The sequence below is a fragment of the Salvelinus alpinus genome, chromosome 20, assembly GCF_045679555.1.
Source record: "Salvelinus alpinus chromosome 20, SLU_Salpinus.1, whole genome shotgun sequence".
Lineage (NCBI taxonomy): Eukaryota > Metazoa > Chordata > Actinopteri > Salmoniformes > Salmonidae > Salvelinus > Salvelinus alpinus.
In genome coordinates this window covers 22245006-22272060 of record NC_092105.1, presented here as the reverse complement: position 1 = coordinate 22272060, position 27055 = coordinate 22245006, and the positions used below count along the sequence as shown (strand labels likewise).

Sequence of the window (27055 nt, the reverse complement as noted above, 5' to 3'; positions counted from 1 at the left end):
AGAAGCTCTTTTTGGTCAACCGAGATGGTAGCAGAAACATTATGTACAAAATGAGTTACAAACAATGCGGGGGGAAAAATAACACAGTTGGTTAGGAGCCCGTAAAACTGCAGCCATCCCCTCCTGCGCCATTCTCATGCGCCATTCTCGTGGCAGGTGGATGACAAGTGGGCATCAAGAGTCATTCTCTGCCTCCTCTCTCAACATACATCCTCCTTGACGGCTCTCCTTCTGCCCTAGAACCTATATCCTAAAACCAGTGCCTGCTCTGATTCCCCCTGTGGTGTGGCAGGCCTCTGATGGTAGTTTATAGATACAGTGAGGTCAGGTGACAGTGATCCCTGTAAGGGGGCTAGTTATAGACATGGAGAGCCATAGACACAATATGAATGGCACCTTCTCTGAGGCTTATTTTATAGTCAGTCGGGACAAGCAGTAATTGGAATGAATGTGGTCACCATATTATCCATTATTATAGAAAGTAATGTTCCTCTCTGAGGACAATAAAGTTTAACTAACCAAAGCAGAGTTTTCTCCCTTTACAGATTGGTTATGAAATAAAGGAAAGATGATAACCCTACTGTATTGTAAATTATACATTTTCAGAGCGGTAATAGAAAGGTGTTCTGTACTCTCAGAAACCATAATACTAGGCGGTGTGAGTCTGGGATTCTAGTCAACTTTCCCCATTCTAAAATGGAAGATTAGGTATCAGAGATTGATCCTTCATTACACTGCCTTTACCTTTTGTTTCAACATCTCCTCACTGTTCTCTCTTGGGTTATTATGAGGAATACAGTGGACCACACAAAGCGAGAGAGAAGGCAATCAATATAGCAGTCTGGTTAAGTGTATAACCTCTCAAAGACCCACACTTCTGTGTCTCCAAGCATCCATTTCTCTCCCAGCGATTGGCTTTAGTTTTCCTTGATTATCTTGATTCATGGCAACGCCCTGTGGCGGCATCTTCTTTCCCAAAGGCTTGATTGAATGCTGATTTGAGGGAGAATGGAATAGCCCGAGTGTAATCGTGTTATAACATATTTATTCAGGAGAAAATCCTTTATTGTGTCTAAGTATGGTGCTGTGCTGTGTGTGTGTGTGTGTATTAAATATTTTATTAGGCTCCCCATTATCTAGTGCTAAAGCAGCAGCTACTCTTCCTGGGGTCCAAACAAAACATAAAACACAACATAATTGAGCAATAAGGGGTGTGGTATTTGGCCAATATACCACGGCTAAGGGCTGTTCCCTGCACGATGCAATGCGAAGTGCCTAGATACAGACCTTATATACCATGGATGTCAGCCAATCAGCATTCAGGGCTCGAACCACCCAGTTTATAATACATAATACTAAACAAGTACATCACAAGGACAGAACTACATAGTGTGTGTACGTATGTATTAACTTATATATTTACATAATTGTATGGATAGATGAACGCATAAATGGGTGTACGTATCATGGATGGATACTTACATTCGAAGCTTGTTACAATATCCATGAACATTGTTTGAACAAAAATAATTATGTTAATTTGGCATTAATTTAGTAAAACTTTATGAACTCTTGCTGAGATATAGTCACACCACTTCATCGATATCTAGATAGACAATGAACCCTGCTCTCCTTTTTACATAAAATGCTGAGATATATTCACACCACTTCATTTATATGTAGATATGCAATGAACCCTGATCTCCTTTTTACATAACAAAGTCCATATGTCCACAGTTCATGTTCTTTCTTCAAGTGACAGTAGACGTATTCATTTATTTATGCACAAATGAATGCATAAAATCTCAAGTTCTCTCTTCTTTCTCATATCTTTCATTTTTCAAGATATGGCACAAACAATCCCACCAATCAACGTTCACATTTGAGTGTTTGTCCTCTGTCCAAAGATGCTTGTGTTAGGGTGCCACCTATGGACCGAAAGTAGAAATGCATTGAGATAGAACTTTTTTTCCTTCATTTTATGGATGTACCCAATAGATCTGATTGGTACAGCAGGTATTGTTTCAGTTCGTGGGGATCTGGAGACCATGGATTGAACTAAGTCTGGCCTTTCCCAAAATCTTCCTGGTGGACAGTCGACACAGCTGCATCAGACACTCGTGGCCAGGCATCCAAGAAGAAACGGATATAATTTAGAACGACAGAAAGACGTTTTCAGGGTTAGCTGTTGTAAATGATACAAGAACAATGTAAATAGTACCAAAATCTATTACTATATCATGGTATCACAATGCAAGAACAAATAAGTATTTCACAAACACTAACATATGTATGACAGGTTTAATTTGAAGTATACAAGCAGTTCAAAACACCACCAAAATGTTGTGTATCAGATAGATCCATTGGGGGACTAGCTACCTCCTCTGTGGCCCAGCACTATTTTCTCCACGGGCTGTGCAAGAGGCCAGGTCCAGGGGTTGTTTGCCCTGTGTGTCTCTGCTGCTGCAGTCAGCCCCATGCTCCAGCAGAACAGACATCAGCTCAGGGTTGGACAGACAGACTGCCGTGTTCAGAGGAGAGTCCCCATCCTTACTGCTGTTCACACTAGCACCTGACCGAGAGCGTATATTTATGGATATTGTGTGGAACATGTATGGATTTTGTATGCACAGTAAATGTCATATGAGTGCCTTAGGTGAATAAGCCTCAACCTACACTATACAGTACTAGTCAACCCTCATTACATGGTTTTCTTTATTTTTACTATTTTCTACATTGTAGTATAATAGTGAAGACATCAAAACTATTAAATAACACATATGGAATCATGTAGTAAGGAAAAAAGTGTTAAACAAATGAAAATATATTTTATATTTGAGATTCTTCAAAGTAGCCACCCTTTGCCTTGATGACAGCTTTGCACAACTCCCAAACTGTGGTAACAGTTTTGGGAAGGCCCTTTTCTCTTTCAACATGACAACGCCCCCATGCACAAAGTGAGGTCCATACAGAAATTATTTGTTGAGATCGTTGTGGAAGAACTTGACTGGCTTGCACAAAACCCTGACCTCAACCCCATCGAACACCTTCGTGTTGAATTGGAATGCCGACTGCGAGTCAGGCCTAATCGTCCAACATCAGTGCCCGATCTCACTAATGCTATTGTGTCTCAATGGAAGCAAGTCCCCACAGCAATGTTCCAACATCTAGTGGAAATCCTTCCCAGAAGAGTGGAGGCTATTATAGCAGCAAAGGGGGGACTAACGGCATTATAATGCCCATGATTTGGGAATGAGGCGTTCGACAATACTGGTCATGTAGTGTACTTAATGTGCCATGGCTATCTTGGTAAAATGTATTATATACAGCAGAACCTTGTGATAGAATCACACTGGTCAATGTCCAGTCCAGATTCTACAGTATCTAGACTAGACAAATGGAAGAGAATCCACTATCATACCTAGCTGAAGCAATTTCTTCACAGTGCTCAGATGCTGATTGGTGCAGGCAGTGTAGAGTGGGGAGCCTGATTGGTCAGTGTGTTGATCAACATCTGCCCTGTGATGAACCTGAGACTCAATGCATTCTGGGTGACCTGGACAGAGATATCTTCAAGGAATAAAGAACAGTGCGTGTGATCTGCTTTGAAAAAGTTCTGACTGTCTAAATCTAGGGAATGATACATCTCATTACACATAACAAAATAAATGAACGTGACCATGGCTTAACAAATTGCTCTTGCTCCTAAGTATTACAAAAAAGGAAAGATGAACGCATCTCCCATAAATTACCGCAACAACAGTACATTTTTAGGTAATGGTGCTCTTTTTTATTTTATAAAAGCTGACACGTTTTGACTTTCATCTTTGTCAAAGTGCTGTAGCTACTGTATATGAACCTTTGAGAGAAAAAAAACACGCATTATGATCCCTTCATTATGTTATTTTCGGCAACATTTTGTCATCTCTACAGGGTTTTCCCTTTATTACTTTGGCACAAGCTGCAGTGCAGTCTTCAGTGAATCACGTGGCTACCGCCTTGGCTGATAGGGTTGCAAAATTCCAGGAACTTTCAAAAAATTCCCTGGTTTTCCCCAAATCCCGGTTGGGGGATTCCCGGAGTCAGAAGGGATTAAGCCGGAAATCTGTAACCTCCAACAAGGAATTCTAGAAAACCAGGGAATTTATTGAAAGTTCCCAGAATTTTGCTACCCTAACCACAGAGGATCTATCTATCTATTGGGAGTCTGTCCTTCAGAATATGACCCATAATCTTTGGCTGCGGCCTGGTGGATGGGGGAGGCTGAGAGGCTGTATCCTTTGGGTAAGGCTCCGTGCTGGAGGAGCAGGGTCACACAGGCCACGTGGCCCCGGGCACAGGCCTCTGACAGGGGGGTGGTCTGCTCCAACGTGGGGACGTTCACCTGGTACCGCAGACAACAACATGCACTCATCAGCTCTACTGAACAGCTCTTATCTTACATCCAATACATCTTGCTGCATTCCTCTCCCATCCTATCAAAACCAACAAAAGTACTGGTGATAGCCTGCTGAGAAGGTTAACACTCCACTGTCTGTCACATTGTAAGCATACTACTGTGTCAGTGTGTCTAGGAATGGTAGTGTATACACCTACATGGAGAGTGCATCAGTGGTTTTTCATTTTCGCTCAGTGCTTTCTTATAACTAAAATGTAGTAGACTATTCAACAGTTAATTATTGAAATGTGACTTCTCATTTAGCGTACAGATGAATTCAACAGTAGGGCTATTGTTGTCTACAGATTTGTGCTAATAATGTCAAAGTGGCAAGGATTGTGTGTGATTAATCGCCTAATATCTTCATAATCTAACCCATATTCAGGGTGGTCTGCCTGTTCTTGGACTTTGTTTGTTATACATTGAGAGTGGTCATTTGTAGCTCAGTTGGTAGAGCATGGCGCTTGTATGATTAAATTCAATCAAACTCATGTCAATAAACATGTATACAATCTTGTGTTGTGTGAGTCTTAAAATCAGCCAGAGATGGTGCAGATAGAGTGGAATTCCTTACTCACATTGGCCCCATTTTCTATCAGTAACTTGGCACAGGCAGTGTGTCCCTGCAGACATGCTCCATGAAGGGGAGAGACTCTGTCTAGAGTGGCTAGGTTGACACACGTTCCCTGTGACGAAGAAAGAAACATGACAACAATAAAACATCAAAACCAATCCTATTCCCTCTGCAATTACCTCAATCAACAATAGACATACATTTTTAAGCTTATTCAGAAATTCCACTCCCCATATTAAAATTGCTTTGAAATGTGCAGCATTTCTAAGCTGTCCGTTGTATAATACTGTGCTTAAGTGATACATTCCATCTACAGTCCCATTCTGCAGATGATGGTAAGGCTACTGTTACTTTATAAACAGAAATAACAAATATCAGTTTAACTGACGCCTGCAGGCATGAGCTTGTATAATAACGGTTGGCTCCTTGCCAGTCCATATTATAACAGGCCTGGCTGTGCCTTCCTTACCTGAGCTATTAGGTTTCTCAGTGTGAGAACACGTCCATTGTAGGCTGCATCATGAATGGGGGACCAATCTGACTCAATATCTTACAAAATAAAAACAACACGCATAGGATCATTCACAGATACAGTACATACATAAATTCATTAGCCAAAGCATGGATATAGACAAGTGGATACTTTGTCGATCTCACCAAGCAGTCTACTACTACTCACCACTCATCAAAGGGTTGGAGAGAAACACAACAGAACCAGTCTGAGTCTCATTCTTCCTCTGGTTGTCACTGCTGTGTCCTGTGGCCTGTCTCATTGTTTACAAATAGAGTTCCTCAAATCAGACAGCAGTCTAGTAGTCTGTCTGCACCATCGGTTTTGTAACATCAGCAACTGGACTGTCACCTGTCGTTGGTGTCAAAATTAATCTGTAGCCGTCTGTTCCTGAACTGTTTTGGGGGTGTTTTTGGCATCAGGCCCCAACTCAGAGCCTGTGATGTCATTTCCGACCAGACTCAGAGTCTGCGATGCAGGAAGTGGGTTTGAATGCCCTGCTGGGCTGGTTTTTACAGTGCACATGGTGCTTATTAAGAACCAATGGTGGGGCAGAGAGAGTGAGTGGAAGCCTGTCGAGCAGGTTCGTAACTTGACACTGTCATCACAAACAGTTCACTCAAAGACAGACCATATAAATAATATACGGCAGTACAATAATGACAAGATGAACATGCAACTCTTATAAGACGGGTCCAGTATAAGAGGGAGGGAGAGAGGGAAGGAGGGGTCTTGATGAAGAAATATAGAGGGGGGAGAGGGGGAAGGAGAGGAAGAGAGAGTTGGGGCTGGAAAGATACTTAGAAATCGGATTTGCAGTGACATGTTTGTTTTCATAGTTTGGGTTATTGTGTCAACATCCTGTGTGACACACACTTTGCCCTCTGAGGTGTTGGATACAAACTGTAAAGCCATGGTTTAAATGGAGGAGTACTTTTCCATGAGTGGCCATTCATCAGCTGTAGATGCAGAGTTTAGGCCTACTTGCAAGTTTACAAAAAACCTGTGTGTTATTGGAAAGAAATGCAGTTCAAATAGCTGGCTGGATAGGCTTCTAAATGGCAACATTTTACAAGGAGGAATTCAAGGCTCACAGAGATTTGCAAGAGAGAGAAATTTGCCAAAAACCAATTTATGCTCCCTACTTTTTCCATTTGGAGGATACAATGTTGTCTTAGAGGAAATACACCAGAAATACTTACTTACTGCATTGTCTGGCATAGGTTCCTTTTTCGTGGACAGACTACATAAACATAAATTGAGCAACCCACCAGTTACGTGAGACTTTAGTTCTGGGATAACAGAGATTATACATAAGTACCACAGGAAGCTGGTGATGGGAGGACGGCTCACAATAATGGCTGAAATGGAGGAAATGTAATGGTATCAAACACATGGAAATCATGTCCTCCCCAATTAACGTGCCACCAGCCACCTGTGATAGGTACACTGGCATTATCAACAACTGACACTGCCCAAAGCAGATCCGCCACGATAATAAACTAATCATCCACATAAATTTCTTGATTTTCAAATACCCCAAATTTGCCTCATTGACATTATCGAGAGGCAAACACGTGACAGTGAGAAAACATGACAAGGCACTCCTTATGCGCATTCTGTGACATGCACTCTTCATGGATGCAACGAGGTGATTCTCTATCCCAAGGACAGTCCAGATGAAAGCATTCTTTAGAAGTTATTAGAAGTTAGAAGTTATTACTACTGTCATCTGATCCACCATCAGATGACAGTAGCAGAGAGAGGTTTGTTCAGAGGGAGAACGAGACAGAGAGAAGAGAGAGAGCTCTCTAGGGGGATGCTGCAAAATCAAATAGCCTACTATCAATCTATCAATCAAATGTATTTATAAAGTCTTTTTTACATCAGCAGGTGTCACAAAATGCTATACAGAAACCCAGCCTAAAACCCCAAACAGCAAGCAATGCAGATGTAGAAACACGGTGGCTAGGAAAAACTCCCTAGAAAGGCATAGGGAGAAACCTAGAGAGGAACCAGGCTCTGAGGGGTGGCTAGTCCTCTTCTGGCTGTGCTGGATGGAGATTATAAGAGTACATGGCCATTAAGGCCAAATTGTTCTTCAAGATGTTCAATCGTTCATAGATGACCAGCAGGGTTGTAGAGGGTGCAACACGTCAGTACCTCAGGAGTAAATTATGTTGATATAATCCCTGCCACTGTAAACCTAACACATAAATTACTTGTGCCTTGTCAGAGAAAGGGCATGGATTAGAATAGTTTATCATTGCATAAACCCACTCAATGCCCTCTCTGTAATCAATGCATATTCATAGCTCCTTTGTTTTGTTCCACAAATCCTTTCCGCACCTGCTTTTCTGGTTCTTAAGAGTTGGAATGCAGCAGCTCCCTACCTACTCAGGCCAAGGGGCTGTGCAGTAGGGTGTTCATAATCTATCTGTCTGGACAGGGTAGGGCCTTTTAACTTTGCTACTGTATTTCAACTTTCGAATGTAGCCTACCTACATTCAAACCACTCTAAACGACTGCATATGATCACATGTTCTTGTATAATTGGGTAAATTGTTGTAGAAAATGAAAAAGTTTGCATACTGTGCATTTCATATTTTCCACCAGGACTACAGCCTCTGCTATTTATTAAAGGTGAGTCACAGTCTCTTCCTGAACACACATTGATTCACTCTTATTTTCACGTTTTCATACACTCATAATGCAATTTATACTTAATATTATAGAGGCTTGGATAACTTGTTGGAAAAATGTAACTGAACAATGAGTAAGCCTTTTTACTCCAAATGTCGGAGCAACATTCTTTTTGTAGGCTCTTACCAATGTGGGGCAGTTAGACCCTAACTGGAAAGATTAAATAGAAGCACATGATGATTCAACCCGTGATTTTCACTAGGAGCAGCTCATACCACGACTAAATGAATGAATTTCCCTTTATTTTCTCCCCTGACACCGTAGCCTGCTTTTCTGCATCTAGCCCATGATGGCATCCCCAAGGCTGGAGACGTTCTGCTGCCCAAACAGAGACGCATCGACTGAATTTGTCATTACTTTTCAGCCCCTCTTCTTTAGCGCCATTTGCATTGGTAGCGCAGGTTTAAGTTTGATATTTTCTATATTACAACTTTTGCCCAAACGTAGGGGTTACAGACGCCTTGGACAGTACCCTCTTCCCAAGCCAGCGTCTTCGTCGAGAATATTGTTTATCATCAGCATATGTGATATTCTGGGATGTACAGGTAAGGAAATGTTACTTTTCATCAACACTTTTCACGTCACTGCGGATACGATGGAGAGTTTAATCAAAGCTGTAGGCGTACACCAAGTTTAGAATTGTGTCAGCCTACTTTACTCTGAACTTTTTAATTGTTCATCATAGCATATGACAATGGAATCTACTATTGTTGCTAGTGAAACACCAGTTCTTATCAAATCAAATCAAACTTTATTTGTCAAATGCGCCGAATGCAACAAGTGTAGACTTTACCGTGAAATGCTTACTTACAAGCCCTTAACCAAAAGTGCAGTTCAAGAACAAGAAAATATTTACCAATTTTTTCCCTAAAATAAAAAGTAACACAATAACAATAAGAAATATCACATACAATTGGGCATATTGCTCAATTTGCTCATTTTGTAATAGCTCTCAGTCTCACATGGAAATCTACTCATGGCACATCATGTAGCTAAGCCTAATTATGATGACGCACGAGCCAACATTTTCAAGTTGTAATAAACCATTTATGCATTGTGAAAGAATGGACTCTTACCAGCTTGTTTTCATAACGGTAATCAATTATACACAATGAAGAAAATACAGTATAGTCCCACAAGCCAACCATTGGACTGATTTGTCTCCTGGCAGTGTCTAAATGAGGCCATTTATAGGCCTAGTTACTATAGTAGTTTCAGTTTCTTAACATCACCTAGGCTACTGTTTGAAATTAGAATATGTGCTGGATAATTCCTTGATATAGTAAGATTAGAATTAGACTCATGTGAGAGGTGTAGTCTAGTCAGCCAACATTGCTTGAATTGTCACTGGTGACATTTTATATCCTCGAAGCCCTCTGAAATAGTCACAAAATGGACATTTGTCACACAAAATGATAGCATACTAAATCAAAGCACTTTAAGTTGAGTCATGGCCTTTACTAGAAGGTCTAGTAGAGATAAGACACTAATGGAGAAGAAGAACTGAGGACTGCTGTCCTTCTGTGAGTATAGAACTGAGGACTGCTGTCCTTCTGTGAGTATAGAACTGAGGACTGATGTCCTTCTGTGAGTATATAACTGAGGACCGCTGTCCTTCTGTGAGTATAGAACTGAGGACTGCTGCCCTTCTGTGAGTATAGAACTGAGGACTGCTGTCCTTCTGTGAGTATATAACTGAGGACTGCTGTCCTTCTGTGAGTATAGAACTGAGGACTGATGTCCTTCTGTGAGTATATAACTGAGGACCGCTGTCTTTCTGTGAGTATAGAACTGAGGACTGCTGTCCTTCTGTGAGTATAGAACTGAGGACTGCTGTCCTTCTGTGAGTATATAACTGAGGACTGCTGTCCTTCTGTGAGTATAGAACTGAGGACTGCTGTCCTTCTGTGAGTATAGAACTGAGGACTGCTGTCCTTCTGTGAGTATAGAACTGAGGACTGCTGTCCTTCTGTGAGTATATAACTGAGGACTGCTGTCCTTCTGTGAGTATAGAACTGAGGACTGCTGTCCTTCTGTGAGTATAGAACTGAGGACTGCTGTACTTCTGTGAATATAGAACTGAGGGTGTTTGATCAATTCTATTCTTCATTTAAATTACTATGCTGATATATTTGTTGCAATGAAAACCTATTTCATTGTCTACAGGGAAAATGACATTAGAACACAATAAATCAACATGTTAAATCAATTGGTAGTGAGAAATTATACATTTGACATTCACTACCCACAAAGGTATGTCTTTCTTTGTTATTTTGCTTCTACAGAAGGTGTCAAAGAATAATCTAATTAACCTGAATAGTATGTGGTTCCAGTTTCTCCAAGCATGGTTGTTTTCCCACTGCAAATAAAAACAACTTTAATACGTTCAACATGCCACATTTCAGCCAAAGCACACTTGAGCATCAAGTACATCACGTTAAGTTCCTGAAGTATACTCACATGTTTCCAAGCGTCATAGCACAGTGCAGCAGGGCAGCCCTATCGGATGCAGGAAGCGGAAAGGCCCTTATGAACCATCACCTGACGTGTCTAGTATTTCCATTACACTTGTAACCACAATAAAAAGGATTCCATGACAGAATCACATTAACAAGGTGTGTAATAATACGAGCCAAATAAGCAACAGCTTCATTATCTGTTTCCAGTGTTAATTAAAGCCAGTGAGGATTTAACTCCAGTATAATACCCTGTAAGGTATGTATGATGCTATGGTGATTTCCGTCCACCTCACAAAGATGACAGTTTAATGGACATATGTTTAAAAATCACCCTCGTGTATTTCTATTTAGTTTCTGTGATCTGAGCCTTGTTGCATTTGTTTGACCGTTCTACTGACCGTCCAATGGTTGACCGTTCTACTGAGTGTGTCATCAATGTAGACTCATTGACATCCATACAGTCAGGAGCCATATTAAACACATCTTTATGAGACGGTCAGATGTTTTGAGATGTTGTGTTTGTCTCCTCCAGGTATGATAATGAGGTCATCCATCTGGCTGGGCATGCCCAACCTTGTCAGAGGGATCAATGTGGCCAACAACAGCGATGTGTGGCCAGAGGTGTTCTGCGTCGGCAGTGCAGTACGTATGATAACCACGTCTAGGACTTTTTCCTGACCATGTAACCTGACCAGGAAAAACTCCTGACCTGGCAGAAAAAGAGTTATGGCAGGTAGCCTAGCGGTTAAGAGCATTGGTCCAGTAACCGAAAGGTTGCTGGTTTGAATCCCTGAGCTTAGGTTAAAAAATTGACAGGAATGGGCTAGCAGATTGTATTTTACATTAGAAACAGTCACTTGCATGACAAAATGGTGCTTAAAGGAGTTATTGTTGTGAAGAACCATAGAATAAAACATCTCACTGCACACAGCAGAGAATGTTGAGGAAAGTCAAGAGTGTTGAACCATCACCATTATTTAGAGAATTTGAAATTCCCTGAGTAAGTCAATTATTCTGCATGTAGCATTTAACAACGTTGATCCAGTGTTTGGGTGTTGGACACACTGACACACAGCAGAGATGCCTACATGTACCGACCACCCTGTGCTCTTAAACATGCAGAGACACAGACATAGGCCTATTTCAAATACGAGATTAGACCTAGATTAGGTTTAGTTACATTAGAAAGCTATCACGTTACTTATCAAGGAGAGATTCTGCACCATGTATAATATCCTCCTGTATGATGCTTGTTGCAGTATGGTTTATATACAGTGTGTTGTTCTGATGTTTAGTCTGGTTTGTGTTCCACAGATGTGGATCCAGCTGTTCTTCAGTGCATCCTTCTGGTGGACCTTCTGTTACGCTGTGGATGTCTTCCTTGTGGTCAGAAGATCTGCAGGAATCAGGTAGTCTATACTCTCCTCCTGCTATCAATCACATTTTGCTATATCACTTCTATATCAAATATATTTTCTCCCAATCAGTGTTGGCTGGTGGCACTTTAAAAGGGGAGGATGGGCTCATAGTAATGGCTGGAACGGAATCAATAGAACGGAATCAAAAGAATGGTCTCAAACACATCAAACACCTGGTTTCCATGTGTTTGATATTGTTCCATTCATTATGAGCCGTCCTCCCCTCACGAGCCTCCTCTGCTCTCAAAATACTATAGACATAAAACTCTTGACTATGTCTCCAGTTAGGGAAAAGTACCACTGCCTCTGATGTGCCTCTGAACATCAATATAATATCAGTAATCTCACAATATAATATAGCTGCAACTCCTCAATATAAAACTCTTCTGTCTTTCCAGATGGGGAAAAGTACCACAGCGACTTATGTAGCGCAAAAACAAATATTGTGTTTAATTATTCATACTGTCCTAATGATATGCCACTTCCATTAGGCAGAGAATGTGAAAATCTGCTCTTCAGTTCTGATACCACTTCTCTCTGGGCGTTACCGTGTATCTCATATGTAGTCAGTGAGATATTGTGTGAAATATACTACACAGAGTGTAAAAAATATTAAGGACACCTGCTCTTTTCATGACATAGACTGACCAGGTGAATCCTGGTGAAATGTACAATCCCTTATTGATGTCACTTGTTAAATCCACTTCAATCGGTATTAATGAAGGGGAGCAGGTTAAAGGATTTTTTTATTTATTTATTAATTTTACCCCCTTTTCTCCCCAATTTTCATGGTATCCAATCGCTAGTAATTACTATCTTGTCTCATCGCTACAACTCCCGTACGGGCTCGGGAGAGTCGAAGGTCGAAAGTCATGCGTCCTCCGAAGCACAACCCAACCAAGCCGCACTGCTTCTTAACACAGCGCGCCTCCAACCCGGAAGCCAGCCGCACCAATGTGTCGGAGGAAACACCGTGCACCCGCCCCCCTTGGTTAGCGCGCACTGGGCCCGGCCCGCCACAGGAGTCGCTGGAGCGCGATGAGACAAGGATATCCCTACCGGCCAAACCCTCCCTAACCCGGACGACGCTAGGCCAATTGTGCGTCGCCCCACGGACCCCCCGGTCGCGGCCGGCTGCGACAGAGCCTGGGCGCGAACCCAGAGACTCTGGTGGCACAGCTAGCGCTGCGATGCAGTGCCCTAGACCACTGCGTCACCCGGGAGGCCCTGGTTAAAGGATTTTTAAGCCTTAAGATAACTGAGACATGGATTGTGTATGTGTGCCATTCAGAGGGTGAATGGGCAAGACAAAACAATAACTGGAACGCTGCTGGGTTTTTCACGCTCAACAGTTTCCCGTGTGTATCAAGAAATGGTCCATCACCAAAAGGACATCCAGCCAACTGGGGGTGCAACTCAATATTAGGACAGTGTCCTTAATGTTTTGTACATTTAGTGTATGTTTATGTGTTGAAAGCTTTGCCTGGCTCATGAATCATGACTAGTGCCCTGTGTTTTAGTAAATCATGTCACATGACCTGGATTTTAACCTCTATTTTAAGCCTTTTCCAGAAATGAGAATTACATCAAAAATGAAAACAATTGTCTAAGGATGGTACTGGACCATCTGACATAAAAAATAAAATTGAAATGAAAAAGCTGTCTAGGACAGGCGTTCCGCTAGCGGAACCCCTCGACAACATTCCGCTGAAAAGGCAGCGCGGGAAATTCAATTTATTTTTTTTGAAATATGTAACTTTCACACATTAACAAGTCCAATACAGCAAATGAAAGATAAACATCTTGTTAATCTACCCATCGTGTCCGATTTCAAAAATGCTTTACAGCGAAAGCACAACATATGATTATAATAGATCACCACCAAGTCAAAAAAAACACACAGCCATTTTTCCAGCCAAAGATAGGAGTCACAAAAAGCGGAAATTGAGATAAAATGAATCACTAACCTTTGATGATCTTCATCAGATGACACTCATAGGACGTCATGTTACACAATACATATACAGTGGGGAGAACAAGTATTTGATACACTGCCGATTTTGCAGGTTTTCCTACTTACAAAGCATGTAGAGGTCTGTCATTTTTATCATAGGTACACTTCAACTGTGAGAGACGGAATGTTATGCTGGTGAATGAGGACCCAAAAGCGACGTAATAGAAACAGAGTCTTTATTCCAGTCTTAAACAAACAATGATTCTCCTGGATATTATCAAAGGTAAATCCAAAACAGGAAACTGAAATCCTCTCGTCAGTAGAGAGGAACGACTGGAGACGCGACCACAGACTGCAGGTCGCTTCAGGAAGGCACAGGCCGTAGCTGACATAGACACCTGCTCACACGCAGCATCTGAAGAAGGCAAAAACACGACAGGGCGGAACAAGGACACAGAACAGCAAACATCAAACAAGAATCCGACAAGGACAGAAGCGGAAAACAGAGGGGGAAATAGGGACTCTAATCAGAGGGCAAAATAGGGGACAGGTGTGAAAGAGTAAATGAGGTCGTTAGGAGAATGAGAAACAGCTGGGAGCAGGAACGGAGCGATAGAGAGAGAGAGCGAGAGAGGGAGAGAGGGAGGGGGAGAGAGAGGGATAGAAAGAGGGAAAGAACCTAATAAGACCAGCAGAGGGAAGCACAGGGACAAGACATGATAATCAATGACAAAACATGACACGGAATCTAAAACAAAAATCCAGAAAATCACATTGTATGATTTTTAAGTAATTAATTAGCATTTTATTGCATGACATAAGTATTTGATACATCAGAAAAGCAGAACTTAATATTTAGTACAGAAACCTTTGTTTGCAATTACAGAGATCATACGTTTCCTGTAGTTCTTGACCAGGTTTGCACACACTGCAGCAGGGATTTTGGCCCACTCCTCCATACAGACCTTCTCCAGATCCTTCAGGTTTCGGGGCTGTCGCTGGGCAATACGGACTTTCAGCTCCCTCCAAAGATTTTCTATTGGGTTCAGGTCTGGAGACTGGCTAGGCCACTCCGGGACCTTGAGATGCTTCTTACGGAGCCACTCCTTAGTTGCCCTGGCTGTGTGTTGCGGGTCGTTGTCATGCTGGAAGACCCAGCCACGACCCATCTTCAATGCTCTTACTGAGGGAAGGAGGTTGTTGGCCAAGATCTCGCGATACATGGCCCCATCCATCCTCCCCTCAATACGGTGCAGTCGTCCTGTCCCCTTTGCAGAAAAGCATCCCCAAAGAATGATGTTTCCACCTCCATGCTTCACGATTGGGATGGTGTTCTTGGGGCTGTACTCATCCTTCTTCTTCCTCCAAACACGGCGAGTGGAGTTTAGACCAAAAAGCTCTATTTTTGTCTCATCAGACCACATGACCTTCACCCATTCCTCCTCTGGATCATCCAGATGGTCATTGGCAAACTTCAGACGGGCCTGGACATGCGCTGGCTTGAGCAGGGGGACCTTGCGTGCGCTGCAGTATTTTAATCCATGACGGCGTAATGTGTTACTAATGGTTTTCTTTGAGACTGTGGTCCCAGCTCTCTTCAGGTCATTGACCAGGTCCTGCCGTGTAGTTCTGGGCTGATCCCTCACCTTCCTCATGATCATTGATGCCCCACGAGGTGAGATCTTGCATGGAGCCCCAGACCGAGGGTGATTGACCGTCATCTTGAACTTCTTCCATTTTCTAATAATTGCGCCAACAGTTGTTGCCTTCTCACCAAGCTGCTTGCCTATTGTCCTGTAGCCCATCCCAGCCTTGTCCAGGTCTACAATTTTATCCCTGATGTCCTTACACAGCTTTCTGGTCTTGGCCATTGTGGAGAGGTTGGAGTCTGTTTGATTGAGTGTGTGGACAGGTGTCTTTTATACAGGTAATGAGTTCAAACAGGTGCAGTTAATACAGGTAATGAGTGGAGAACAGGAGGGCTTCTTAAAGTAAAACTAACAGGTCTGTGAGAGCCGGAATTCTTACTGGTTGGTAGGTGATCAAATACTTATGTCATGCAATAAAATGCAAATTAATTACTTAAAAATCATACAATGTGATTTTCTGGATTTTTGTTTTAGATTCCGCCTCTCACAGTTGAAGTGTACCTATGATAAAAATTACAGACCTCTACATGCTTTGTAAGTAGGAAAACCTGCAAAATCGGCAGTGTATCAAATACTTGTTCTCCCCACTGTATGTTTTGTTTGATAAAGTTAATATTTATATCCAAAAACCTCAGTTTACATTGGCGCCATGTTCAGAAATGCCTCCAAAATATCCTGAGAAATTGCAGAGAGCCACATCAAATAACATAAATACTCATCATGAACTTTGATGAAAGATACATGTTTTACATAGAATTAAAGATACACTTGTTCTTAATGCAACCGCTGTGTCAGATTTCAAAAATACTTTACGGAAAAGCAAACCATGCAATAATCTGAGACGGCGCTCAGATAGAAACAACATTTCTCCGCCATGTTGGAGTCAACAGAAATCAGAAATTACATCATAAATATTCCCTTACCTTTGATGATCTTCATCAGAATGCACTCCCAGGAATCCTAGTTCCACAATAAATTGTTGTTTTGTTCAATAATGTCCATTATTAATGTCCAAGTAGCTACTTTTGTTAGCACGTTTAGTACACATATCCAAACGCTCGTGCAGGTCCAACCGAACGTCGGAAGGAAACTTCAAAAAGTTATATTACAGGTTGAAGAAACTTGCCAAACTAAGTATAGAATCAATCTTTAGGATGTTCAAAAATCAAATCAAATTTTATTAGTCACATACACATGGTTAGCAGATGTTAATGCGAGTGTAGCGAAATGCTTGTGCTTCTAGTTCCGACAATGCAGTAATAACCAACAGTAATCTAACCTAACAATTCCACACTACTACCTTACACACACACACAAGTGTAAGGGATAAAGAATATGTACATAAAGATATATGGATGAGTGGTGGTACAGAACGGCATGGCAGATGCAGTAGATGGTATAGAGTACGGTATATACATATGAGATGAGTACTGTAGGGTATGTAAACATAAAGTGGCATAGTTTAAAGTGGCTAGTGGTACATGTATTGCATAAAGATGGCAAGATGCAGTAGATGATATAGAGTACAGTATATATACATATGAGATGGGTAATGTAGGGTATGTAAACATTGTATTAAGTGGCATTGCTTAAAGTGGCTAGTGGTACATTTTTACATAATTTCCATCAATTCCCATTTTTAAAGTGGCTGGAGTTGAGTCAGTATGTTGGCAGCGGCCGCTAAATGTTAGTGGTGGCTGTTTAACAGTCTGATGGCCTTGAGATAGAAGCTGTTTTTCAGTCTCTCGGTCCCTGCTTTGATGCACCTGTACTGACCTCGCCTTCTGGATGATAGCGGGGTGAACAGGCAGTGGCTTGGGTGGTTGTTGTCCTTGATGATCTTTATGGCCTTCCTGTGACATCGGGTGGTGTAGGTGTCCTGGAGGGCAGGTAGTTTGCCCCTGGTGATGCGTTCTGCAGACCTCACTACCCTCTGGAGAGCCTTACGGTTGTGGGCGGAGCAGTTGCCGTACCAGGCGGTGATACAGCCCGACAGGATGCTCTCGATTGTGCATCTGTAGAAGTTTGTGAGTGCTTTTGGTGACAAGCCGAATTTCTTCAGCCTCCTGAGGTTGAAGAGGCGCTGCTGCGCCTTCTTCACAACGCTGTCTGTGTGGGTGGACCAGTTCAGTTTGTCCGTGATGTGTACACCGAGGAACTTAAAACTTTCCACCTTCTCCACTACTGACCCGTCGATGTGGATAGGGGGGTGCTCCCTCTGCTGTTTCCTGAAGTCCACAATCATCTCCTTTGTTTTGTTGACGTTGAGTATGAGGTTATTTTCCTGACACCACACTCCGAGGGCCCTCACCTCCTCCCTGTAGGCCGTCTCGTCGTTGTTGGTGATCAAGCCTACCACTGTAGTGTCATCCGCAAACTTGATGATTGAGTTGGAGGCGTGCATGGCCACGCAGTCGTGGGTGAACAGGGAGTACAGGAGAGGGCTCAGAACGCACCCTTGTGGGGCCCCAGTGTTGAGGATCAGCGGGGTGGAGATGTTGTTACCTACCCTCACCACCTGGGGGCGGCCCGTCAGGAAGTCCAGGACCCAGTTGCACAGGGCGGGGTCGAGACCCAGGGTCTCGAGCTTGATGACGAGTTTGGAGGGTACTATGGTGTTAAATGCTGAGCTGTAATCGATGAACAGCATTCTCACATGGGTATTCCTCTTGTCCAGATGGGTTAGGGCAGTGTGCAGTGTGGTTGCGATTGCGTCGTCTGTGGACCTATTGGGTCGGTAAGCAAATTGGAGTGGGTCTAGGGTGTCCGGTAGGGTGGAGGTGATATGGTCCTTGACTAGTCTCTCAAAGCACTTCATGATGACGGAAGTGAGTGCTACGGGGCGGTAGTCGTTTAGCTCAGTTACCTTAGCTTTCTTGGGAACAGGAACAATGGTGGCCCTCTTGAAGCATGTGGGAACAGCAGCCTGGGATAAGGATTGATTGAATATGTCCGTAAACACACCAGCCAGCTGGTCTGCGCATGCTCTGAGGACGCGGCTGGGAATGCCGTCTGGGCCTGCAGCCTTGCGAGGGTTAACACGTTTAAATGTTTTACTCACCTCGGCTGCAGTGAAGGAGAACCCGCAGGTTTTGGTAGGGGGCCGTGTCAGTGGCACTGTATTGTCCTCAAAGCGGGCAAAAAAGTTGTTTAGCCTGTCTGGGAGCAAGACATCCTGGTCCTCGACGGGGCTGGTTTTCTTTTTGTAATCCGTGATTGACTGTAGACCCTGCCACATACCTCTTGTGTCTGAGCTGTTGAATTTCGACTCGATTTTGTCTCTGTACTGAGACTTGGCCTGTTTGATTGCCTTGCGGAGAGAATAGCTACACTGTTTGTATTCGGTCATGCTTCCGGTCACCTTGCCCTGGTTAAAAGCAGTGGTTCGCGCTTTCAGTTTCACGCGAATGCTGCCGTCAATCCACGGTTTCTGGTTTGGGAATGTTTTTATCGTTGCTGTGGGTACGACATCGTCAATGCACTTCCTAATGAACTCGCTCACCGAATCAGCATATTCGTCAATATTGTTGTTGGACGCGATGCGGAACATATTCCAATCTGCGTGATCGAAGCAGTCTTGAAGCGTGGATTCAGATTGGTCGGACCAGCGTTGAACAGACCTGAGCGCGGGAGCTTGTTGTTTGAGTTTTTGTTTGTAGGCTGGAATCAACAAAATGGAGTCGTGGTCAGCTTTTCCGAAAGGGGGGCGGGGGAGGGCCTTATAAGCGTCGCGGAAATTAGTGTAACAATGGTCTAGTGTTTTTCCAGCCCTGGTAGCACAATCGATATGCTGATAGAATTTAGGGAGTTTTGTTTTTAGATTAGCCTTGTTAAAATCCCCAGCTACGATGAATGCAGCCTCAGGGTGTGTGGTTTCCAGTTTACAAAGAGTCAGATAAAGTTCGTTCAGGGCCATCGATGTGTCTGCTTGGGGGGGAATGTATACGGCTGTGATTATGATTGACGAGAATGTTGTTATCATAACTATTCAATAACGTTCCAACCGGAGAATTCCTTTGTCTGTAGAGAAGCAATGGAATGCAGGTCGCTATCTTGTGAAATGCGCCTGACCAGGACCGGGCTCTCTGCCAGACCACTGACTCAAACAGCTCCCATCCGGCTCCACATCACAGTAGAAGCCTCATTCAAGGTTCTACAGACTGTTGACATCTAGTGGAAGCTGTAGGAAGTGCAAACAGATCCATATCCTACTGTGCATTCAATAGGGGCTGATTTGAAAATCGACCAACCTCAGATATCCCACTTCCTGGTTGGATTTTTCTCAGGTTTTCGCCTGCCATATGAGTTATGTTATACTCACAGACATCATTCAAACAGTTTTAGAAACTTCAGAGTGTTTTCTATCCAATAGTAATAATAATATGCATATATTAGCATCTGGGACAGAGTAGGAGGCAGTTCACTCTGGGCACGCTATTCATCCAAAAGTGAAAATGCTGCCCCCTATCCCCAAAAAGTTTTAAATAAAGATTAAAATCCAAGTCATGTGACATAATTAACCAACACACAGGGCCCCATGACATGTGATGTCTTGTTGTTCCGTCAGTACCATCATCCTGTATCACATGATCACATGGGGTCTGGCCGTGTTGCTGTGTGTGGAGGGTGTGGCCATGCTCTACTACCCATCCATCTCCAGGTATGTCAACAGCTCTCCATTGGCTGTGTCTGTGACATCAAGTTTGTGTTGTCATGAATCACATTGAAAATGTAGGCTTGTGAAGTTGTGATAACATTTACTGGACTGCTGACTGTCAAGATACTTGGAGGAGTGAACATTGTCTCAGGATCCTTGATGTTAGACCAGTTTCATGTGCATTCCAAGACTTGTGCTGTACACTGACAGTCAATAGCCCTATTGTAGTTAACGGGATAGTTCGGGACTTTGGCAATGAGGCCCTTTATCTACTTCCCCAGAGTCAAATTAACTTACGATTTTTATGTACTGTATCTGCGTCCAGTATGAAGGAAGTTAGATGCAATTACATGAACATTGTATCCACGAGTTCATATGATTCTGAAAAGTAGATAAAGAGCTTCATTGCCAAAATCCTGAACTACACCTTTAAATGACTGAGGATTGTGGTGTGCTAACCCAACATGTCTCTGTACTGCTACCTCCTGTGATCCTTCCCCCATGCCTGGAGGATACATGTAAGGTTGTGTGATGTGCAGTGCCTTTCCCTCAGTGTGCTCTCTCGTGTTGCAGCTGTGAGAATGGCCTGCAGCATGCCATTCCTCACTACATCACTACCTACGCTCCTCTACTGCTGGTGCTTATAGTCAACCCTACGCTGTTCGCCAGGACTGTGTCTGCAGGTCAGTTCAAACTGCCCCTCTGTTGCTGGCTAGCTCTTTATGATTCAGAGTCTTGGACAGGAAATATGCATCCCAAATGGCACCCTATTCCCTATTTAGAGTACTACTTTTGACCATGGCCCACAGGCCGCATCCACAGGCACACTCATATCAGATATTTCATACATAGATACAGTTGAAGTTGAAAGTTTACATACACTTAGGTTGGAGTCATTAAAACTCGTTTTTCAACCACTCCACAAATTTCTTGTTAACAAACTATAGTTTTGGCAAGTCGGTTAGGACATCTACTTTGTGCATGACACAAGTAATTTTTCCAACAATTGTTTACAGACAGATTATTTCACTTCTAATTCACTCTATCACAATTCCAGTGGGTCAGAATTTTACATACACTAAGTTGACTGTGCCTTTAAACAGCTTGGAAAATTCCCAAAAATTATGTCATGGCTTTAGAAGCTTCTGATAGGCTAATTGACACCATTTGAGTCAACTGGAGGTGTACCTGTGGATGTATTTCAAGGCCTACCTTCAAACTCAGTGCCTCTTTGCTTGACATCATGGGAAAACCAAAATAAATCAGCCAAGACCTCAGAAAAAAAAATGTAGACTTGCTCCCAAGTCTGGTTCATCCTTGGGAGCAATTTCCAAATGCCTGAAGGTACCACGTTCATCTGTACAAACAATAGTACGCAAGTATAAACACCATGGGACCACGCAGCCATCATACCGCTCAGGAAGGAGACGCGTTCTGTCTCCTAGAGATGAACGTACTTTGGTGCTAAAAGTGCAAATCAATCCCAGAACAACAGCAAAGGACCTTGTGAAGATGCTGGAGGAAATAGGTACAAAAGTATCTATATCCACAGTAAAATGAGTCCTATATCGACATAACCTGAAAGGCCACTCAGCAAGGAAGAAGCCACTGCTCAAAAACTGCCATAAAAAAGCCAGACTACGGTTTGCAACTGCACATGGGGACAAAGATCGTACATTTTGGAGAAATGTCCTCTGGTCTGATGAAACAAAAATAGAACTGTTTGGCTATAATGACCATCGTTCTGTTTGGAGAAAAAGAGGGAGGCTTGAAGGCCGAGGAACACCATCCCAACCGGGAAGCACGGGGCTGGCAGCATCATGTTGTGGGGGTACTTTGCTGCAGGAGGGTCTGGTGCACTTCACAAAATAGATGGCATCACGAGGGAGGAAAATTATGTTGATATATTGAAGCAACATCTCAAGACATCAGTCAGGAAGTTAAAGCTTGGTCGCAAATGGGTCTTCCAAATGGACAATGACCCCAAGCATACTTCCAAAGTTTTGGCAAAATGACAACAAAGTCAAGGTATTGGAGTGGCCATCACAAAGCCCTGACCTCAATCCCGTAGAACATTTGTGGAGAGAACTGAAAAAGCGTGTGTGAGCAAGGAGGCCTACAAACCTGTCTCAGTTACACCAGCTCTGTCAGGAGGAATGGGCCAAAATTCACCCAACTTATTGTGGGAAGCTTGTGGAAGGCTACCCGAAACGTTTGACCCAAGTTAAACAATTTAAAGGCAATGCTACCAAATACTAATTGAGTGTATGTAAACTTCTCACCCACTGGGAATGTGATGAAATAAAAAAAAAGCTGAAATAAATAATTCTCTCTACTATTATTCTGACATTTCACATTCTTAAAATAAAGTGGTGATCCTAACTGACCTTAGACAGGGAATATTTACTAGGATTAAATGTCAGGAATTGTGAAAAACTGAGTTTAAATGTATTTGGCTATGTAAAATTCAGAATTCAACTGTAAATACTAACAGCTCTATTGTATTTAAATGTAGAGTCCTACAGAGATGTGTTTAAATGGGTTCAATCTTTTATAGCTATTCTTTTTCAGAAGAAACATTCTGTGATTATTGTAAAACCAGAAAGAAAGAATGTGAACCTTCGTTTTTTTTCCATTCAGTGACATCATTATTGAAAGGACGACAAGGGATCTACACAGAAAACGAGAGACGCCTGGGAACAGAGATAAAAATACGCTTCTTCAAAATCATGCTGGTTTTCTTTATTTGGTAAGAAACTTGTCTTTATCTAAGAGAAAGACCAGAATAATGCATGCCATTGTGGGATACATAGTATGTAGTCTATAACATTTATCCTGTCTTCTATTATATTGTGTTGGCCAAACAGCATACAAAACTTGACGGCAAGTAAATGGGTTATGGAGGAATCTATATTACAGCTCCTGGCAATAAAGTAAACTTAAATTTGATTAAGTTAAGGCAACTGTGTTTCCTGGCAATGCTGGAGAATGGCTTATGTGTGACCTTTTTTCATAAAGTCCATGACCTTCCTCAAAGAGGTCATACTTATAATGCGGTAGTGTAAATCCATTTATTTCTAAAAAGCGTTTTCCGAACATTATGGAGAGCTGCAGAGGCCCTTGAATTCTAAGATCCACGTTTCAAAATTGAAGAACTGGCACTTTTTTTACTACACTTTTTATAAATTACTTTAAGGCTGTGTTTACACAAGCAGCTCAATTCTGATATTTTTTTCTCACTAATTGGTCTTTTGACCAATCAGATCAGCTCTGAGAAAGATCTGATGTGAAAAGATCTGATGTGATTGGTCAAAAGACCAATTAGTGGAAAAAATATCAGAATTGGTCTACCTGTGTAAATGCAGCCATAGAGACCTAATTTGCCATATTGTAGCTAGCCCTGGGTGAATCTGTCCAGTCAGTAAAGGAACTTAACTAATTTTCATAATGAAAAATAAGATTCATAATAAAAAAGTATTGACATTCAGTATGCTTTCCTGACATTAATGTACGATACCTTTATCATGATTCCCACTTTTCAGCTGGCTTCCCAATATCATCAATGAAAGCCTTCTGTTTTACCTGGAGATGCAGACAGATATAAAAGCTGGTGACTTGAAGAATATACGAAACGCAGCCCTCATCACATGGTTTATCATGGTGGGTTCACTGTCAATACATTTACTTTATAGTAAACGATCTTGGCAAGAAGTTTTCATTTGTACAGCAAACCAGTCCAGCACCAATGTAAGTGTGTTATTCTGAAGGCTCAGGTTTGTTCATATCTGAAGGTCTCTGTGCTGTGTTCTACTGTTTCCAGGGGATCTTGAACCCCATGTCAGGCTTCCTCAACACGTTGGCCTTCCATGGCTGGACGGGCTTCAAAGTGGACTGCAGCCTGCAGAAGAGGAGGGAGCTGGCCTGGGACTCAGCCTCCACCTCGGCGGCTAACGTGGGGGGCTACAACCCCATCGTGGGCTCCACCCTGCTCTACCAGAGCCATGTCCAGGAGGCCAAGAACATGACAGGCAAGAACATGACAGGCAACGGGCAGCCGGCCTCCGACGCCATCAGCGTCCTATCAGAAGGTAAAGGGCATGTGTGGCTGCAGAGCGGGGAGAATGGCAATGGTAACTCCCCAGTGTATCAAGGCTGGTGAAACCTGTTGTACACACGCTGGGCATCATCATCTAACGTTACATTCTGCAGTGCATGGTGCTGCCAATAAAGCCGCACTCAGTTTGTTTCATATCATACCAGCAAGTATGGATTTGGTTTTAGATTATAAAGTTATAGATGACTTCAGACTCATAGGGAATGGCCTCACTCACCGGGCAAAGTTTTCCTTAGTAAATCCAGTTTTGAAAAATATATTACTGTTAGAGATTGTCCACCAGGACCAGTTTAGATGATGTATTATAGAGGATGATGGTCTGAGCCAGGAGAAATGACTAGGGACAGAAAGGCTTTGGATCTCATCATGAAATGACATGAACTGTTTGTGTAGTAGTAGAACGTGTATTTAACTGCCATGTGCTGCTGCATCTTTTAACTCCATAATGTTAAATATTTACGCTCTCACATGGTTATATTACAATTAAGTGAGGACAAAAATATATAATGTCTTTTGGGAGAAATTTATGTTTTTGTTTCTTTTTTATTTTTATGTTCTACTATTTAAGCAGACTTAGGTTATGATTCAATCAGATTTAGCGTTAACCCGCATTGGCAGTCATCCGCATAGCAATGTTTTGGCGATGTTAGAGGTGTAACTGTGGTATGAGCTGACACATTTCAGCCGCTGCCTAGTGTGTCACAAACCACTCTCTTCCTCATTATCCCTACCGTGTTAGAAGTTCTAAATGTTGATAGGAAGTGTAGGCAAATACATGGTTTCATGTTAATTTATAGCCTATCAGTCTAATCGAGGTGTAGACAATATAAAATCACGGATTCGAGTGTTTGAACTTGTAGCGTGGGATTTGTTAGATTATAAAGTCTTCTGGTTAACCTAACGCAAGGATACGCTTTTGGATTTGACAACTCTAACGCAGTTCCTCCGCCGACACAGCCAAAACAACCGCTATTTCAAGAAAATGTACACAGATATTTAATGTTTTTGATTGTTGTTCAGGATCTGAGACAGTGATCCTGGCTTCTTAATGAAAACTCCTCATGAAATAAAGAACAACTTTCAAGGCTTTAGTGTTTCTTGTTTATGAATTTGTATTATGGCTCTCAAGGATCTTATATTTACGTTTCGATATAGAGTTGTGTTGGAAATTTGTTCGGCTTGTTTTTTGGGGGGAGGGGGGGGTTTAACAAGAGGATCCAAACATATATTTTAACCCATAACACATGTAAATACAGTCTTGTCTAACCTGTTTTTAAAAAATCGCAATGGTAAGAGATATGCTACTTGTATGAAGGTGTTGTGCATGCCTTGAATGAAGACAGCTGCAGCAGAGGACTTGTTAATTTTAGACACTTGGGAGTTTTGATTTGAAGTGTAAGAGAAGGGATATATATACCCGCCTTAACTCGGTCATCTCCCCTATCCCCTATTTTGTCTTGCTAGGTTCAGAGTCTAGTACAATTGAAATCCACATTTCCACTGAGCACCGAGACTATGAGGAGATAGACGCAGATGGAGAATCGTTGGGGAGCTCTGCAAGGCACTAGCTGGAGCCACCTGCAAAACCTGCTGCCAGCCTCCACTCTCTGCACCTGTCTTTGCCCCATGTTTTAGTTCGCATCCCAAATGGCACCCTATTCCCTATACAGTGCACTACTTTGACCATGGGCCATAGGGTTCTGGTCAAAAGTAGTGCACTATATAGGGAATAGGGTGCCATTTGGGACGTAGTGTTAGACCCTGTCCCTGATCTCTGTTGGAAAACCATGAACCCATAGACGCCCCTCTAGATCAACCAGCAGTGTTAAAAATGGTCTGTCTACCTGTACCATTTCAGGTTTTTTTCTCTTTAGGATTGCCATTTCATTACTACTGTAGCATGGTTAAAGGTTTGTTATCACAGAACAACATGACACACTTGGCCGTCCATCTGCTTCTCATATCTCTGGTGTCCATATGACAGGCCCCAAAGGGTTTGCCAGTTCATTTGCCTCAGCACGGAACACACAGCCCTCCTAATCACCATTGGCGTTACGCTACTGAACCATCAACTGTACAGTAATGGAATAGTCCTCAAGGCTACCTCACGGTGTCTCATGTTCAATTCAGATAAGAAATGTCAGCTTTGTACTATTGACTATTGGTGAACCTAGAAGCTGCCTTTTAAAAATGTGCCTTAATTACTCCAGAAGCATGTATTCCATTCAACACATCAGCAGACCCAGTATACTGTACGTATGCATGTATGACTTGTGCACATAAGTAGCCCCCAAAAGCATAAACGAACGGGAATATATCTCTACCTGAGATGTTGTTTATAGGTAAACGATTTGTAGATAAGGTTTTGAACGTTACATTGTTAACCTTGTACTTTGGTTCTATTTTATACAGTATTAAACATTGAGCAATTGAAGTGTTGTGATAGTGTTATCTTTAACCCAAGTTGAAGGAGGGTAAGCATTTTGTAATTTCTTTCAAGTTTGATGTGTCATGAGTTAAATGATCACATGAAGTATCTGATAAAGTGCTACACTGACACTAAATATCTACCTCTCCA

General features: G+C 42.4%; 2 protein-coding genes across 3 annotated transcripts; one reads left to right on the top strand and one right to left on the bottom strand.

Annotated features, from left to right (window-relative positions):
• Nucleotides 1-2324: 2324 nt before the first annotated feature.
• On the bottom strand, nt 2325-5990 carry LOC139546488 (ankyrin repeat and SOCS box protein 9-like). Its single transcript, XM_071354916.1, has 6 exons — nt 5692-5990; nt 5482-5561; nt 5017-5124; nt 4227-4384; nt 3422-3570; nt 2325-2572 (listed from the first exon to the last, which is right to left on the bottom strand). The coding sequence occupies exons 1-6, from the start codon at nt 5783-5785 to the stop codon at nt 2376-2378; spliced, it is 786 nt and encodes a 261-aa protein (XP_071211017.1). The 5' UTR covers nt 5786-5990; the 3' UTR covers nt 2325-2375.
• A 1941-nt stretch (nt 5991-7931) lies between these two features.
• Nucleotides 7932-26911, top strand: LOC139546487 (G-protein coupled receptor 143-like). Of its 2 annotated transcripts, XM_071354914.1 has the most exons (10): nt 7934-8166; nt 8491-8771; nt 11218-11327; nt 12000-12094; nt 20274-20366; nt 20937-21046; nt 23004-23112; nt 23906-24023; nt 24184-24451; nt 25942-26911. In XM_071354914.1, the coding sequence occupies exons 2-10, from the start codon at nt 8513-8515 to the stop codon at nt 26043-26045; spliced, it is 1266 nt and encodes a 421-aa protein (XP_071211015.1). In that variant the 5' UTR covers nt 7934-8166; nt 8491-8512; the 3' UTR covers nt 26046-26911. The 2 variants fall into 2 exon arrangements, with proteins under 2 accessions (XP_071211016.1, XP_071211015.1); XM_071354915.1 differs by lacking the exon at nt 20274-20366 and having other exon boundaries at nt 7932-8166.
• The last annotated feature ends 144 nt before the right edge of the window (nt 26912-27055 follow it).